Here is an 18939-nt window from a genome sequence, read left to right as displayed (position 1 = left end):
GGCGGGGGGGGGGGGGGGGGGGGAGCCTCCGACTTGTTCCCGGTGTCCCAGTTATCGGTGCAACATGAGCCAAAGGTAGACGGGAAACTTGCGTGTGCCGATGAAGCGATTGCATGGAGGGGAACAGATGGGCTAAATGAATTAGCCCGTGTATGTTTGAGTAGAAAGGTATTTATTTGCGTGAGTGGCCGAGGGGCTGGAATTAAAACAGGGGAGGAAAAGGGGGGAAAAGAGGAGCAGGGGAGTACTTACTTCCTTTTTAGCGAATCTCCAGGAAAAACGACGTTTTCACAAGCTCGCAGCGATCGGGTTGCAACGGAGAGTGGTTTCAGGGAATTATAAATAAATCAGAGTCAAACAGGCGAGCTGGTCTGAGGAGGAGAGCTCTTTGTTTACGCCCGACTCTGGAGACCTGAAACGGACCCTCCGAATAAATAAATACCACCGCTACAGGAAGTTCAGCCGCTTCCCCTCAGGCCCAGTTTAGTTTTATTAGCTACAGTCCTGCAGAGATACCAAAGATTGAAAACTGCTCTCCCAACCTCCTCCTCCTCCTCCTCCACCTTCTCCTCCTTTTCCTTCTCCTCAAGCATGTATGCCGTTCTCTTGGTTCAGCTGCATTTGTTCAGGAAACGGAGGAACTAAAAAACATACAAGGAACTTTGCTGAAAAGATTCTTTTAAATAACCTTTGAGTCAAGATCCCATGAGCCGCACATTTGCAGCCAGGTCATGAAACTATCCACGAATAACGACAGACAGCTAGTAAAGTGTGAGGCAGCGCACGCGGCTGGCTACAGCAGCAGGAGGTGGAATCTGACGCGTGGGGGTCGACCCACCGTCAGCTGGCTTTCTCTACAGGAGGGAGACTGACACCTGTAAAGATCCTCACCCCCCCTGTTTTCGGAATCCCAACATGTGTAAAGGTTTGAATACTATGTTTTGTCAGGGCCTCGGTTGCCAGGTCCTGAAGGCCCTCCTGACTTTGTTGGCCCTTTGCTGCATTTCTTTGCGGGTTACTGTCGATTAGCGTGAGACCTTGAACCGTGGAGCGGGATCTAAATCGCATCCTTGTGCACGATACACAAACAGAACAAGGATCCAGGACAGTCCGAGGTACCCGAAGTTGCGTCAAACAATATGATAAGAAAAGGTTTGGCTTTAGGACATTTTTCAACACGGCTAGCCAGCTCGTCCCCATGTGTGTGCCACAGGGAAAGGAATACCGTATTCATATACATACATATCTGTATATGACTGTAGTGTCATGCAGCATCCCTGTGGATACAATAAGAAGTCGCATAGAAGTCTATGAGAAAATGTCTCTAGTGACTCTATGACTCTATTCTTGCTTTATTCCCTCAGTAAACAAAACAGTTTATAGTCTCAATCTCTAGTTTTAAGTTTTCCTCAATAGAGCATCATGCTCATTTAGTAAATTATGGTCCATTTAAGGTCAAATAGACCATAAGGCATGGCACGCTTCAGGGCTGGTTCCTGTGATGTTAACCAAGAATATGCATATGATACTACTAACTTGTTCAACCACCTGAAAAATCACCGCAAACCACAGTATGACGAATGCATGAAGGCCAGAGCTAACGTCACCTCACTGAATCTCCGTCCAATGACTTCAATCCAGAAAACCAGAACCGCTGCAGCATCCATCCACCCCGCAAAGATATGCTGAAATAACACATGCAATCCAATAAATACTATTCAAATAAATAATATTCTTAGACAGCCCTTTGATTTGGGTAAAAAATGCATTCATATTTCGCTTCAGGTGAATAAATACGTATTATTTTAATGCAAAGACGTAGCGGGAACATGGAAGTGAAAGCAGTTGAACGCAAAAAGGTAAAAAGTGTTGCACTGTGATAAGATGTGTACTTTAGCCAGAATGGAGCACAACAAGTGGAAGCATGTTCTTGTTGTGCAATAAAAAGATGCTATCCCTAAAATGAATAAATAATTGTGATACATAATTGTGATTCAAAATAATGGCATTATGATTTGGGCCATAATCGTACCCTGAGCCATCCAAATGTTTTACCTGAGCCAAAAGGATTCATATCTGCAAACCGGGTTTTCCCCTCACAGGCGGTTAAGATGTTTTGGGGTGCAGAAGAAACAGAAGAGACATTTGTAAAAAGGAGAGGATCTCCAACAGCGAACACACACACATCCAATAAAAGAACAGATTTGACTTATAGAAATAGAAATATTAGATATTATACATATATTATATATATTTCCCCTAGAGCTCTCGGTATTGAACTTCCATGCATGCATTCTTTCGCCGTCTTACAATTGAAGCGGCAGGCGGGTTTTGCACTGTGGAGATGCTGGGGGATTTCTGGACAGGTGCGTTCAGGGTGAGGAGGTGGCGGGGGGGGGGTCGAGGGGGAGGGGGGGGAGGAGGCCCTGGAGAACAACAGCTTGCTCTCAGCTGGGGTCCTGGGGAAGGAGCAGGTGAGGAAGGTATCCATTGCAATGCTTTTACACCGTCTACCTGACACCAGTTCAGAGAGGGGAGTGCAGTGGGGGGGCGGGGGGGGGGGGGGGGGTCACAGTCATGCTATTCGAAAAGACAAGAAAAAAGGTGCTCTGGAAGTCGTGTTTGTCGCCGTATTAGCAGAGCTAATAGAACAAATGCAGTTATGCTGCAGGAAGAATAACTTTTGCCATTGAAGAGAATTTATTTGAGGGATGTTTTGCATCTGACAGGGAGAGAGCAGCTGTATTTAAGGTTAACCCCGATGACGTCAGCTGCTCCCTCCATGAGGCTGACACGGAGGCAGAGGTTAAAGGTCACAGCGTCCGGATCAGCCCAGTTTTCAGAGAGTCCCTCAGCAGCCGTCATCACCCGGGTCAAATATTATTACACGCAGGCCCGTGTGTTTTTCTCTGCTGCAGAGTAATAATATTTCTCACATGGTGCTCAAACGTCCGATTGAACAAACATCCAGAAAGACATTTGATGAATTACTATTTCCAACAATGAACTCAAGTCTTTGAATACTGTTCTCATGTTGCGATACATTATTTTGTTGGAGGTGTTTTAGCTCCTTAAATGTCATGAAAGTACCAAAAATTTTAGTGTGAGACGTTTAGTTTGATCAGATTAATTGCAGATTAGAAAATAAAATGTTTTAGATCATTGGACTGAAAAAAAAGTATCTTATACATAATATATATCAATGACTTGACCTGATCTTATTGTCTCCGCGTCCTCTAGTATATGTAAAAAAATCTTTCTTCTATTCTTATTGTTGTTGTTATTGTGAATATGCCAGTTCTAAGTTTCTTATTTTACTGTGTCTTAACATTTGAAATTATAGTCCTAACTAAATAAAAATATAACTTGGTCGGTCCTGGCGGCTACTCCCCCGTTAGCCTACAGAGAGGTCAAAGGTCACAGCGGACCGTCTTCCTGTGGCAGGATGTTGTACGTGTTTGGACCCTCTGAAACCGAAGCCCGAGCTGACCCGCGGTTGGGCTGTTTGGGATCTCCAGCTGGGTCTGTGCCTCATCTGATTCCTCCTCATTTCACTGGATTAATTAAATCCGCTGCTCGCTGATCCCATTTCATTGTCCTCCGGCCTCCTTAACAAACCTCTCCATTCACCCCCAAAATGGGTCTTTTATGGGGTGGGCTCGAGTCGAAAAACACAGAGTGTGTGTGTGGGGGGCTGAAACGTGTCCGGGGTCAGAGGGGGCGAAGGACACGTCTGTGGCCCCACACCGCTGAGTCCCTCTGCTGTGTTGTTCTCCGTTCGCTTTCCTCAGCTTCAACTAATCCTGCAAATCATCGTTCTGAATTGATTTGAACTTAAGGATAAACTCTTGAGCTCCTTTTCATAATTGCAGTAACAGGGCAGCACAGCGCCGTGCAGGTTGAGCTCATTTCCCGCACATCTCTAAAAAGAGCAAAAAACGGCACTTCCTTTGGCAAACTGATGTGGTCGACATCCCATCGCTGAAACCTCCACGCCAAGGAATCCCTCTCCTGCCTGCCTCCTCCAGCCTGCCCCCCCACTACAGAGTGATCTTTGATCTGGGATGCCGAGGTGGATCCGGGTCTGACCACCTGCCATGGCTGGGTTCTGCTTAGCGTAGCTCACGCGCTTGGTTGGGTGGTCGGCGGTGATGGCGTCAAGCTTGAATCCCCTAGCTCCCTTCCCCAATGTTGAATGCTCCAATAATAAAGACAACTACGTGGAAGCGGCAGAATCTACACCCCCCCCCCCCCCCCCCCCCCCATGCTGTTGGACAAGCTCGTCCAACAGCATGAAACGATGGAAACAAGTCAACCCGGGTTCTCAGTGGAAAGACTTTGTCCACCAGGGAACACTGTGAGGAATGTGGCTGATCGGAGCGGTGGGGGGCGGGGCCTCCACGGGCAGCGGCGGGACACCTAATCCGCTTCATTAATGCTCCCAGCCGACCATCAGCCCTGAGCTCCCACAGTCCTCTCTGGTTGCGTCCTGACTGAGGCTCACCTGCAGCTGTGCCCGCCGGGTCACCGGACCTCATCGGCAGCGGGTCACACTGGAAAACCCCCCTGGAGACCGGCGCCTCGCTTAAAACCGGACAGCTCTTTGGTTTTCAGACAGATATCTTGCACATTTTATACACACAATTTTGTAAAGAAATACTCAGGATTATTTGCAGTACATTTGTTTTTCTTCTTACTTAATATATTGTTGTCCGCCGACTCAGACTCTACCTCGACTAAAAGACAAATCGTAGCACTTAAATTGTACTAATGCCACTTTTATATAGCAAGTTCTAAATTGGCTTATTTGATGAAATTGCACTTTTCTTGTTTCTTGCTCTTCTGGGTTTGTACCCTATGGTTGAATGCACTTATTGTAAGTCGCTTTGGATAAAAGCGTCAGCTAAATGACATGTAATGTAATGTAAAATAATCATTTGACTTGGAAATACGTGGTTTTCACAGGACTACGACCAGGATAATTACGTAATCAGTGCACCATACAAACATCGCGCTCTGGTTTGTCGATGCGCATGTACCCGAAACGTAATACTCCTCAGTTGATCCGTTAATGGCTGCAGGTTGCGTGAGCAGATTGTTCCACGTCCACGGAGCAAAGGTTCTCCACGGGCCTGTGAAAGCCCCCCCCCCACGGAGAGAGTCAGGAAGGGAAGATGGAACCGATTAGAGGAGCGCTGATTAGCAGAGAGTATCCAGTTTGGGGCTTCACCTTCTACTTGGCCACACTGGAGAGAGTGTGTGTGTGTGTGTGTGGTCTAACTTCAGACATTGACGGGGGAAGTTACAAGTCCACTATTTAGTCCACTTCCTAGTGCCACTGTCAAAGCGGTTCCACGTTGCAATCAGGCGACTTGTCCTCTTATTCTTAATGTTTCCCTCTAAGCCGCCCCACAAACACAAAAATGTACTGTAGAAAACATGTAACGGGCCATGTTCCCTCTGGTCCCCCCCGTGGCGGATTTAGCAGGGAGCCAGCTGCAGTGCTGGGGGGGGGGGGGGGGGGGGGGGGGAGTGCACATGCTGCACATGCTGCCATCGGCCTCTCCAAGGTGACCCCTGGCAAAAGCTGGCATCACATCTGTAGGCCCGGCCGGCTCTGACCGCCATCAGGGCGGCACCAGGCTCCTTTGTGCACCGGCTGCCCGCCACGTCACCCCGGCAGCTGAGGAACTTCAGGAACCTTAACCCCCCCCGCGCCCCCCTAACAGGACCTGTCAAGGATACCTAGAGGTCCTGGGAGCCCACACTGCGCCCCACAAGGATAAAAAGGAGGGGCGAGGAGCGGAGGGGACACACTCCCCCGTGGGTGGGTGTTTCTCGTGTGTGGACCGAGGTCTCCCTTCGTGCCCCTACCAGCTGTTCGTACTCGGCTCCCCTGCGGATTGGGAGGGGGCCGCGGTGTCAGCGGCTCCTCCTGTCGAGGGCGCTGCCGCAACACGCCGACGGCGGCCCCGAAATGGACAGCCGAAAGTAATGGGGGCCGTCGCGCACACAGGCACCGCTCTGAATCAACTTAATTAGGTGTGGGGGGAGGGGAGGGGGGGAGGGTCTGGCCATAGGACAAACCTGCTTGTACACACACTGATAAAGAGGTGATCGCTCCACATTACTGCTAATGAATGAGGCCTTGGAGGTAGATGGTGGTTTTCTTGGACGTGTGTTAAAGTGTCTCCGATGTCCGGACGTGTGGCCCCTCCCTCTCGCGTTTCACCAGCTCACTCCTCTAAGACCTGCAGCTCACTACGACCTCCAGCTCACTCCTCTAAGACCTGCAGCTCACTACGACCTGCAGCTCACTCCTCTAAGACCTGCAGCTCACTACGACCTCCAGCTCACTCCTCTAAGACCTGCAGCTCACTACGACCTCCAGCTCACTCCTCTAAGACCTGCAGCTCACTACGACCTCCAGCTCACTCCTCTAAGACCTGCAGCTCACTACGACCTCCAGCTCACTCCTCTAAGACCTGCAGCTCACTCCTCTAAGACCTGCAGCTCACTACGACCTCCAGCTCACTCCTCTAAGACCTGCAGCTCACTACGACCTCCAGCTCACTCCTCTAAGACCTCCAGCTCACTCCTCTAAGACCTGCAGCTCACTACGACCTCCAGCTCACTCCTCTAAGACCTGCAGCTCACTACGACCTCCAGCTCACTCCTCTAAGACCTGCAGCTCACTACGACCTCCAGCTCACTCCTCTAAGACCTGCAGCTCACTACGACCTCCAGCTCACTCCTCTAAGACCTGCAGCTCACTACGACCTCCAGCTCACTCCTCTAAGACCTGCAGCTCACTACGACCTCCAGCTCACTCCTCTAAGACCTGCAGCTCACTACGACCTCCAGCTCACTCCTCTAAGACCTGCAGCTCACTCCTCTAAGACCTGCAGCTCACTACGACCTCCAGCTCACTCCTCTAAGACCTGCAGCTCACTACGACCTCCAGCTCACTCCTCTAAGACCTCCAGCTCACTCCTCTAAGACCTGCAGCTCACTACGACCTCCAGCTCACTCCTCTAAGACCTGCAGCTCACTACGACCTCCAGCTCACTCCTCTAAGACCTGCAGCTCACTACGACCTCCAGCTCACTCCTCTAAGACCTGCAGCTCACTACGACCTCCAGCTCACTCCTCTAAGACCTGCAGCTCACTACGACCTCCAGCTCACTCCCCTACAACTCCAGCTCACTCCTCTAAGACCTCCTCTGCTAGTTGACAACAAGTGGAATAAACAGAATCCTTTTAGTGTCACGGCGTCCTAATGTATTATAACCAAATAGCGTTGTAACAATTTCAATGAATCCAAAATGAAACAATTACCTCAACCACCTACAACACTCAAATCCTGCTTTTATCTACATACATGCTATTTTAAATATTTAAAGACATTTTCCTTTAAGGACTTTTACTTGTTATAAAGCCTTTTTACAAGTACTTATACTTGTTACACAGTATTTGACATTGTGGCATTAGTAACAGAGTATTGATGTTCCTGCTCTTTGTTTCTGAGTCACATGACCCCATAGTGAGTCCACACCGCTGCTCTCCAATCACACTGATGCTGATGTGCAAACATCTGGCAGCTTCACATAATCCCTCCGGCCTCTAATCAGAATCAACTAAGTAGCACTCTCCCTTTTATCTCCATTTGTCTAATTGTTTAACCACACAGATTAGCATTAAAGCATTAATAGGTTATAGCTTTCAGTTGGGGGCGGGGCTAATGTGATTAAAGGGACATGTGAAAGCGTTCCACAGCCGGTGCGATACGCTGTGATAAGAAATAATTAATTAGGACGGAGGCATTAATGTGCAGCCGTGTCTGAGCAACGTGCACTCATTTGTATGTACGTATGTAATGTTCACATCCTCCCCACACACACACACACAGACACACACACACACACACACACACACCTGTTAGCTGAAACCCACCAGCTGCTTAAGTTTTGTTTTTAAAGAATTGTAGGGTGTGAATGCATTTCATCAGACATCAGACTAAGAGGTTTTAGCTTATGTTTCTGTATTTTGAAGGATGATATTTCTGGGATATTTTTACCTCTTGAGGTTGGTTAGTTCCACCTGTTGAGCCTGTTCTTTATTTCTGATTCAGTCACTCCCCCAACAGCATCGTTATTTACACCTTCACATTTTTATCAGACATATTATGACCATAGACTGGATATAAAACGTTGACATAGTCATAGAAATGGCCAACCAGTGACCAGTTACCATAATGGCCTGCAGAGGAAGGCCATTCACAGCTCTGGCAGCGACATGTCACTTACAGTAACATTCATTCACTGCAAGAACATCATGTGGTATTGAAAAATACTTTTATCTCGCGATTGAGACCATAAACTCATGTTTGCTGAGGGAATAAATCACAAGAGAAGTAGAGTAACATTCTCATAGACTCAGGAGCTTGTGAAAACGCTATTGGTTCCACAGCTCTACACGTCTGCATGCTCCTACATGGTTTTATTATTTTAGGAGACACCCCCTAGTGGCCAGAGAAAAGAATGCATGATGAAAGCGTAGTTTTCTGAGGTATTTTTAAGAATGCTAACTTTCCACAGGATTTAATGGGGATAGAAAGGAAACAATGGGGTGATTTGATCAGGCTTCATTTGGAGACACATGGGAACTTATTTCTGAATTTATTTGAGTTGAACTTAGTTAGTTGACACATTTAACAGGAATTTAATTGTTTAGCAACAGAAATAATCCTCCTTTCAAAATGAAGTAATTCTAGGGTCAAGGTGAGATTCGGTGTCTTGGAAGTGCATCCTTTCCTAACAATGTGTGTGTGATGGGGAAAAGGAGTAACTCCTCGGTGGTTTCCACGCCAGCACACCGATGGCTGTGTGACAGAACAGGTGATGTTTACGCAGGAGCAAACATACACACACACACACACACACACACACACACACACACACACAAAATCCACTTCTGCCAATCGAGTAAACAGCAAACACCCAAAGCTGCTGCCTCCCTTTAAATGAAGACTGACACCTTCGCTGGCAGCCAAACACCAAATGGCTGCAGACCAAGAACCGTGTGGCACGCAGGATAAGACACACACACACACACACACACACACACACACACACAGGTCCCAAATACCAGATGGCGTTTCTGGATTCTGTTTCCATTTTTTTTTATTTTTCTGATACAATCACAAATGCTCAAGTGTGTACAACCAGAAACTCAGCAATCAACAAGAATCACACTGCAACGGCAGACGCTGCCTCTAATATGAAATATTACGTTAATTGAGATTTGGCCCCTTATGCACACAAACATATCAAACTAATTTAAAATTAGATTTCGTTAAAATATGGTTATGAAGGACGGAACCCTTCTTTTTCTCTGATTGGCTCACGGTGGTGGAGGAAGGTGGTGGAATTAAACTCAGATGGAAAGAAAGTTTGCCTTCAGTAAGATTTAGAATGCAGATCTTTTACTTGTAACATAATGAGAGTGACAATCACCCAAATAGAGAGGAACAACTGGCCACCATTTAGAAACGAGCCGCCTGAGATGCAGGTTGAAATCTGAAATATTTTAAAGATATTGTGAGGAGCTTTTAACTGGTTATAAAATCAGTCTCAATATAACACTGATTCCCCAAAATGACCGACATAAGTAAGCAACACCACCAGCGAGAAGAGGACCTATTTCTATTGAATTCTTCTGCATCTTTGGCCCTGGGGTCCGATCAGCAGAGCTGCAGTAAGATTAGAGCTTTTCTGAAGGAACTCTGAGGCACAGAAGCACTGTTGCTTTTGACCACAGGGGGCAGCAAAGCAGGAACCCCTGAGCAGACCTCCTGTCTGATAGCGCCCATGAGAGAGGAACCTGGTGTAACCCCCTCGCTTGTATTTACTTTTTTGCTCAAACTGTTAACAAACAAAAAAAAGCCTCGCATATCTCTAGTAAAAAAATAAAAAGAACGATTGGCTGATATGGATCCGCTTGTCGCTTGGCTGTTGTTTCAGAACCACGGCCAGCGGTGTTGGTTGTGGTACGTGTTTCTGTCTGGAGCGCAGCGACGTGACTGAAAGTGGGACAGAACTCATCACTTACAACTGCGCTGCGGACCGTAGTTCCGTCCCCCTACTCAATAGGCATCATCTCGACGTCTACGAAGAGAATGGGCCTGAACGGCAGCTAGAAGGCAACACCTGCATGGACTCATGGACGATGAGCGTCTGAGAGGCTCATTCAGACATTACTGGTCGCCTGGAGATCTGCACTACTGCTGCTCCACTAGCATACCTGCTCCTGTTGCCTCGGTGTTCCTATGTCACTACAAAGAGAGAGGCAGGGGGAGGGAGAGAGAGAGCGGGAGAGGATGTGTAGCAACCAGCAGCGTCTGTTTGATACTGAGCCTCGTCTGGCAAAGAGCCACGACACAGAGCAGCGAAACAACGCTCACTTTGTTTAACACAGATCCTGTAGGTTCTCAGAGGGGGGGGCACTCCATACACCTGTCCACCAAACACACAGGATTGTGTATACTAACTAGTGTGCGTATCAATGCACAGCCTTATTCTTTTTTTTATTAATTAAATCTATTCGTGAGGACGCAATGGCCTTTAAAAGTCGGACGGCATCAAGGAACGGACTCGTCCAAATATGCAACTGGTTGACAATAACTAAAAGTATAGAATGTGGCCTCTTTTATCCCCAAAGCGTTATTGGGGATGTTAACGTCTCACCATCATCACCGTCCTATTGTTTCTCCTCCCAGCAGGACGTCCACACACACACACACACACACACGTACACACACCAGCACACACGAAACAACAACCGACCGGTCTGAAGAAGAAGCAGCTGTCTTGGCTGGCAGCCATGTTTCTCCAGGGAGGAACAGACATGGAGCAGGAGGCAGAAGAGGAGGAGGACAAAGAGGGGGTGATGAAGAGGAGGGAGGAGGAGATATGGGAGGTGGGTTGGCGGGAGAACTCTCTAACTTAGTTAAATATGCCAGGTAAAAAAGAGTACGTTTTTGTGATGGGGTGCATGTTATGAGTGTAAACTGAGGCGAGTCGCTACACGGAGAACGAGGCCTGAGCGCGTGTGAGTAACGTGCACAGGTAGCCGGTGAAGGTGCTGGGACGTACTACTTTATTTCTCATTTTGGGGTAATTGTGTGAAATTGCATTTGAGCAGAAATGAATGAACACAAAGGTCAGAGTGTTAACATGTAACCACCGTGATCATTTGTAGATTGTGTGTGTAGTTTGTTCACACCTGTGTGCGTTTTGTATGCTCTCCTGCTCTTATGAGGATATTTTCCGTAGCTGGAGGGTAAACACTTGGTCACTAGGTCGGGGGCTCATCATGTCAACGGGGGCCCTGCATGGCAACGACGTGTGTACGCGTGTCTTTTGTTTGTGTGTAGAGGAATAACAATAATTTTCTCCTGATAATAATAATAACACTAAAATAAAAGCATGTGTGTGTGTGTGTGTGTTAGAGAGTATCTAGTATCTGGTCGCTTCGCTCTGGTGGAGTTGATGGTGACGTGTCAGCAGGTCAGAGGCCAGAGAGCATTAACGTGCTCACACACATTTAACGCTTATGTCAAAATGTAACCTAATATGACCCCAAAAATAGAGATCTAATATGTGATATCATCATACCTCATGTTTTAAAATCCTCTCAGTCATGTGGATGTCATTCATTAGTCACAGTGGTCACGGCTTTTAAAAAAATAATTTATGAGACAGAAGTTAGTGGTTGAAGAGTTTACACAACAAGGTTATTTTATAGGCTGGTTTTAGTAACTGAATGTTCAAATTGTCAAAGTCATAGTTGAGCTCCATATAAATTAGGAACAAATTAAAAGGTAAGGATTGAAGAAGGTTCTCAGAAATAGGAACATAGGTAATGTATATTATCCCCACAGTGATGCGCTCCAAAACGTCCAGGTACAATTCCATCATTCAACAGAGAAATATGGGATTATTGGCAGAGACCAAGCCTCATGTTGAATTATCTACTTGTTAAAACGTGTTTTGTATCTACTGTAAATATTTTTTGAAATCCCAAAAGTGTTAAATTGAGGGAATCAGACCAATCCGCCCCTCCAGTGGGACCCGACCCGTTTGGAATGAACCGAACCGAAGGCAGCGAGCCAGACCTCCCCACCCAACACCACCCAACACCAGAGACGCTACTCCTGTCGGAACGCAAGCTCGCGGCGTTGCACCGTCACACATGGCTCCATCTTCAGGTGTCCATAAAGGACAGAGCGCTTAGGAGAACCGGTGATTGAGCTAACTGGCCAGAGCAACGCTACCAAAGGCCGGCTGAATAAAGGGTCAGAGTGTTGCTCCACGGCAGAGCCCTCCTCCTCCTCCTCCTCCTCCTCCTCCTCCTCCACCTCTGGTCGGCCTGTTCTCCCCCTGCACTTTGCCTCGGGCTCAGCTTTCCCTCTCTAAGTCCAGCAGCACAGCAGCGGATATTAGCGCCCCAAGCCTCCGCTGACTTATTGGACCAAAGCTGCTGAGCCGAGGGCTCTGGGCAGAGAACAGAGCACCTGGGTCATGTCCTCCTGCTGGGACCAAACTCTGCACTTCTGTCCAATGGGGGAAACATAACCGACGGATTGGATGGAGAGAGGAGACGCGGACAAATAACAAGCGGATTCTGTTGCGGTCGGGTTCAAACGTTGGATCGGCCCTTTGGGACAGTGTGTGGTTTCATTTGTATCTGCGGTTGACATCTTTTGTTTATTAAAATAGGCCATGAAGAACTTTGACGTGAGAGGGAAGGAAAGATACAAACAAAGCACAGGAAGAAAAGAACGGTAGAGATTGAGGAACGGATAAAAAGAAAAGAAAAAAAATTAAGAGGTTGAGAGGAACCATGAAGAACAAGGAGGTAGGACAGAAGGGAAGGAAAGGTAAAAGGTGAGTGTGAGTCATGTCCGCTGGTCGAAGACAGCCTGTGACACAACAGGGGAGCTCCAGGACTCAATGTGTCCTCACACGTTTGCATGTCAGGGCAGTGGGAGGACGAGAGACTGCCAGGACGACAGGGACACACAGAGGGGGAGGTAGAGAGAGACAATGGGGAGCCGACGAGAGCACGCCATGGACTCAGGAAGTTCAAGCAGACAATTCTAATCCCCCAATTTCCTCCTCTCTAATCATCTTAGAGCTCGTGGCCCTCTCTAAAATTGGAAACATCTTCTCCACAACATGACACTCCCTCTGAAGCACACACACACACACACACACACACACACAACGTCCCTGTGTTGTCTGTGTGTAAAAATGAGTGCGAAAACACGACTCACTTCCATCAGCTGATCCGACTATGAATACCTCCAAGGTCGGGTCGCTTCATTCTAAAGCACAGTTTGACATTTTTGTCGTCTTCCAGATGAGAAGATCCTTTGGAATCTTGTGAAAACGCTATTGGTTGCACAGCTCTACACGTCTGCATGCTCCTACATGGTTTTATTGTTTTAGAAAGTCTTCTTAATAGACTTCATAATAGATATTTGGTTTTGCCCGTGGAGAACAAAACGACGAGGAACAGTTCCAGCAAACCAGGCGGAAAAGAACGGAATAAATCCACAGTTATCTGTTAAGGAGAAAGACAGCAGCATGAAAATGTGAAAATCAAGTTCTAAAACTATTTTAAATTGAATTAAAACTGATCGCGGCTAAAGTTTACACCTTTTTATCTTTAAGGAGAGAAGAACAGAATAGTCCAAATTCTTTCACCGGTGTTTTGGTAGCAGAAGATGATTATCTTAGCTTAGCATAAGGGCATAAGAGATACGACATCTTAACAAACAAATAAAAAACAGGACAAAGTGGGACTGGGACACTTACTGCTCCTGGTTCAGTGCAGAGTCATTCTTCTTTTAAAAAGGACTTCTGACCACTGATGTGTTGCCCGCTGGTCGTGATCCCCTTTGCCTCTCGGGGTGTTTTCAGAGTATAACAGCTTTTAACAGAGAACTATTCGTCACGTGGCGGATGGACAGTTTGGAGCAGGAATAAAGCCCTTGTTTATACTTCTAGGTCGCCACCTTACACTTAGAAGTTAATGTTCCCCTTTAGGTTTTCCTCCAGCGACTGATGCTCCGTGTCCGTGTAGCGACTAACGAACCAAACCTCAAACACGGTGAAGGGCTTCAGTACCGGACCGAAGGGAGACATACACAACCCCCCCCCACCAAAACAAATATGGAGAGAGGATTATGGGGCCATCACTTGTAGTGGTGCAGAAATCCCATTAACCCCTGTGGTGAACAAATGCAATACACATGCACACCCACAAACACACACATACACACAAACACACACACACACACACACACACCAAGGTTCATTATTCTCAGATTAGTTACTTTTCCTTGTTTATTACCTTTAAACCTTCTAATTATTTTACATTTAGTCATCAGGTTTTAAGGTGGATTTCAAATAAAAAGCCAATTTTGTCTCAGAGGAGTTCCACATACATCATATGCCAATTCCAACGCTTTTAAATGTTTTATATAAAATGAATTAGAATTCCAGGGGGGACTAGTCATCTGTTATGCTGAGGAACGCAGGTTGATAATTATTGTTTATGGTGGTGTCCCTGACTGTTTTCTAGGTGTGTCTCCTTGGCTCTCTGACTTCACACATTAAATGTTAATATTAATAATATCTGATTACACTGGAGAGTGTTTAATGTAGCTGAGCTGCAGACGGCTCGCCGGCCCGTTTCACATCCATTTTACCATAAACCTGAAGATCCGGGTGCAACATAATCTGGCAGCGATTCAACTGGGATTATTTATGTGTTTCATTTTAATTTAATTGTACAGGCAGGAAAGCATACAGGGATTAACTGTAAAAATGAAGACGTGTCTGTATAACCTGAACAGACGGATTATAAAATACAAACAACAAAAACAGACTGATGGAATGCAGAAAAACGAGGCAGACATTTTTAAAATACTTATACATCAGAGAATTTATTCAACTTTAAATTTGGGTCACTTGGGTGCAATAAAACACGCATTTATATATATTTTTTCTTTTTTTATATATAGATTTTTTTCAGAAGCACATTTTGGAAAGAATCTACAATTGTATTATGACTCAAAATTTAAATGGCAGATTTATTATAGAATGAATTATTATTTTTTGTGACATTTAAAAGCATGCAAAATTATTTTCTTAATGATTTAAATGCAAGTGAGCCTGAATGACATAAACTGCTTCCAATTGGCACCATTAATATGAATACTAATTTAAATAAATCACTCATCATTAAATCAGCAAATGGCAGTTTTCACTGCAGTTATTGAATTAAAAAAACACTGATCCGTTTCCCTGAAACGAGTCGACGGAAATCAGCACAGCTGCTTTTTGTGTCATTTGCAGCAGATAATCCTATTTAACCTCCTCGCTGCGCCGGACTGGGACGTCTCACTAATTACCCGCTAGGACCCCTGAGCACAGTGACGTCCCGATAGATCTCTGATACACAACTTGAACATTTTCCTTATTATTGTTGTTCAGTCGCAGATTATGTTATGGCAGATCCCTGTTTTATATATCAATGGGAAAGCATTTTGAATTCAATAAAAATTAAATTAATATTGGCCTTGATCCTATTTTAATGTTTTGTATATAGTTCATTTGTATATTCAAAAATCAATCCAATCCCATGTATATGAATATCTATGAAGCTGATGAAAAATAGAACAATTATAAAGGAATGGAAATAAATAATAAGAAATATCTAAATACTATGCTGACCCTGAGGAATTTCTAATTCATATTGTTATGTATGAATATTATCATAATAAGTAGTAGCTTTTTAATCACAAAGAATATATATGTATGGTTAATAGGACAGAATTATTTTAAGCTTAGATCCATTAAACAAAAAGTATTTGATTTTCATCCTATGTGAGAGACATTATGTGACAAAACATATAGTATTTTTAAGGTGACGCCTTAAATAATCATTATGTGCGGCTCAGATTCATTGAAAACCAAAAATCAAGACTTAATATCCTCAAAAGTCAAGTGATTGAACGGAGGATCCACCGATGATCCACCACACACACCATCATCATCTTCCGTTAGGGATAAAATCACGAAACAAATAAAATGATGCCGAGCCGCCCGGCGCACGCACGCACGCACGCACACACACACACACACTCAAGCAACAACTAACCGAAGCTACGCGCACGCGCGCACACACGCACTCTTCGGACCCGAAACAGCAGCGGACCGCAGCTCGTCATCCCGCCTGCACGGAGAAAGCGTGTTCTCAGTGTGTGTGTGTGTGTGTGTGTGTGTGTGTGTGTGTGTGTGTGTGTGTGTGTGTGTGTGGCTATCGAGAGGATGTCACACAGTTCACGGTCCTGTCACGGAGAGTCTGCGGTCGGAGGAGAGCAACCTGCCGCGGCCGTGAAGCAGCGCGGGGGACGCGTGGGACGTACCGGGGTCGCCGGTAACGAGCTGTCCTCTGAAGACCTCCTCTGGCACCGGGACCCCGCTCTCATGTCCCCGGCTCATTGGGAACCAGCCGGCCACAATAGCCTATTGTGAACCACCCCCCCCCTCACCAAAGCTGCCCCTCAACCCGCGTCTGTCTGCCAGTTTCTCTCCCTGCTCGGACCCCCCTGCCCCCCCCCCCCCCCGTACATTCTCCACTTCAGCCACCACAGCGGCGACGGGGGTGTCAAAGGTCGGCTGGCCTCGCTGACCACAACAAGCTGCTTAATGGGGCACTTCGGCCGCCGTCCCGGGACCACCGCGCGGAGACGGGTGCGAGCGAGCGTGCGGGAGTAACGGGGGGGGGGGGGGGGGGGTCTGCTGCCCGGTGCGATGTGTCGGCGCTCCAGAAGAAGTTTCCCTCTTTAATCAGATGGATGAGGAGGAGAAGGAGGACACACACACACACACACACGCACACACACTTCCCCCCGCGCCGGTCCACGGCTGGCGGGACGGCAGAGAGGAGCACAGCGAGCGCGGGGGGAGGGAGGGAGAGGGGGGAGGAGAGGGGGCGACGGAGCAACCGACAGATAGTTAAAAAAAAATTAAAAAGAAAACAACAAACAACCCGAACGGCTCCCAGAAAAAAAATCAATAACACGCCAAAAAGCTGCTGTGTGGAGCCCCGAGAAGAAGGAGGAAGAGGAGGCGACAATGTGAAGAAAAAGGGTGAAGAAAGCGAGAAAGAGAAGGAAAAAAGAAAGGTCGAGATGTTTGTGCCAACTCACCATCCACCAGGTCCTGGCGGAGATGTCGTAGCAGAGCTGCCATTTGATGGAGCCTTCGGAGCTTTTTGCTGCCATCGCGCCGTCAGCGAGCTTCATCTGATGCGAGCGCGCGCACCGCAGATAAGACGCCTAATTGAGAAAACATTTGCACTGGCATGTTGGGCAACATGTAGCCCGCGCCGCACCACGAGGCATCATGGGTAATGAGAAAAAAAAAAAGAAAAAAAAGCTCCTTGACAATGAACCAATCTCATTCAGACCCCGTGGCAAGGTGAGCGGCAGTCATCTGCTCAGAGAGGGAGAACACACACCCCCTCACGCACACGCACACACACACGCACACGCACACACACAGGCGCACACAGCGGAGCAGAATGATGAGCCTTTTTTCCACATCACAGTTCGCCTCGGGTTGGTTCTCCCTTCTTCCCCCCCCCCTCCGAGGGTATCATTAGGACTGGTTCTTCATCATCATCGTCACCAGGAGCAGAAGAAGAAGAGGAGGCAGCCCGGTCTAAACTGAACTGACTCGCAACAACTTCTCCTGCTTTGCGTTATGGTCACTTTAATGGAGGCAGGTAGAGAGGGTGGGGAGCTGCTTAGTACACTATCATGCGATGTTTGGTTTTCCCTCAAACTCCTCCATCCCTTCTTCAGCAGACAAACTTGTGTGTTTTGGCATAATTTCCTCCAGACTCAAGGACCCGGTGGAAGCTGAGAAACACCACCCACCTACCGCTCCACCCGTAAGTTTGCTTTCCAAACCTACCTCACAGACCTCTTTAAAAGCAAAAGAGCAGTCCTCAGTCTCTGTGACGTAACCATAATGATAATAGCCTGCTGATGGAGATGGAGCTGGTTTAAACACTGGTGGAGAACCTTGTAACCATCACAGATTGTTTACTTATGGCAGGTTAAAGTCATTAATAAGGAGAGTACATGACAAAGGACAATAAATCTATATCCAATTTAATCTAATGCCCTTTAAAAGATGTAATTTCTGCTACACACTAAATAAGTAGTCAGTTTATCTAACGTTCACTAATAATTGAATGTTGTTCCAGATGTTACGGAAAACAGTTAATAAATAAATATGTACTTTAGAGAAAACACTGAAGCGTTAATTATTCAATATTCATTCATATTACTTTTAGTTTGAACTTTTTTATCTCTTTATATTTGTACTGAAATGTGTTTTGCAATATTTGCTCCTGAGATGTTGTAAAGTACAATTATTAAGAAAGTGAACATATTAATTAAGAGTTAAGTAATTATAGGGAACAATGCACTGCTGGTATCATTTTGCATGCGAATTGTTTGGAAATGTAATACATTTGAGCACTTTTTGTTTCTCATCATCTTTTAACCACTTTAATTTAACAACGTCACATTAGCGTGCATATTGGGAAGAGGCAAATAAAATAACGCACAACACATCAAAATACATCTTCCACAAATATATTTCTCAGGGTTTAAATTTTCTTTGATTCCAAACATGTATGTGTATCAATATTATGAATATGTGTATTCATATTTTGAATGTCAGGACTTTAAGTAGGTCATACAGTGAAGACAACATGTGTTAAAAAGGAGCCAATTATATTGGGTAAACAGCAAGTTTAAATAATTTAAAACATATTTTTACTCTATTATTC

General features: G+C 46.1%; 1 protein-coding gene across 4 annotated transcripts in view; it reads right to left on the bottom strand.

Moving 5' to 3' along the window:
• nfia (nuclear factor I/A) overlaps positions 1–17555 on the bottom strand; it is a 130709-nt gene extending 113154 nt beyond the window's left edge. For 2 of the 4 annotated variants that reach the window (XM_040183856.2, XM_040183857.2), the window contains exon 1: positions 17285–17552. In XM_040183856.2, the coding sequence (XP_040039790.2) occupies positions 17285–17380 (96 nt within the window). In that variant the 5' untranslated portion in view covers positions 17381–17552. Of the gene's footprint in view, positions 1–17284 lie in introns of all 4 variants that reach the window. The other 2 variants (XM_040183851.2, XM_040183853.2) reach the window with 2 other exon arrangements.
• Positions 17556–18939: the final 1384 nt, after the last annotated feature.

The sequence above is a fragment of the Gasterosteus aculeatus genome, chromosome 8 (assembly GCF_964276395.1).
Source record: "Gasterosteus aculeatus chromosome 8, fGasAcu3.hap1.1, whole genome shotgun sequence".
NCBI lineage: Eukaryota > Metazoa > Chordata > Actinopteri > Perciformes > Gasterosteidae > Gasterosteus > Gasterosteus aculeatus.
This window is presented reverse-complemented; position numbering and strand designations above follow the sequence as displayed.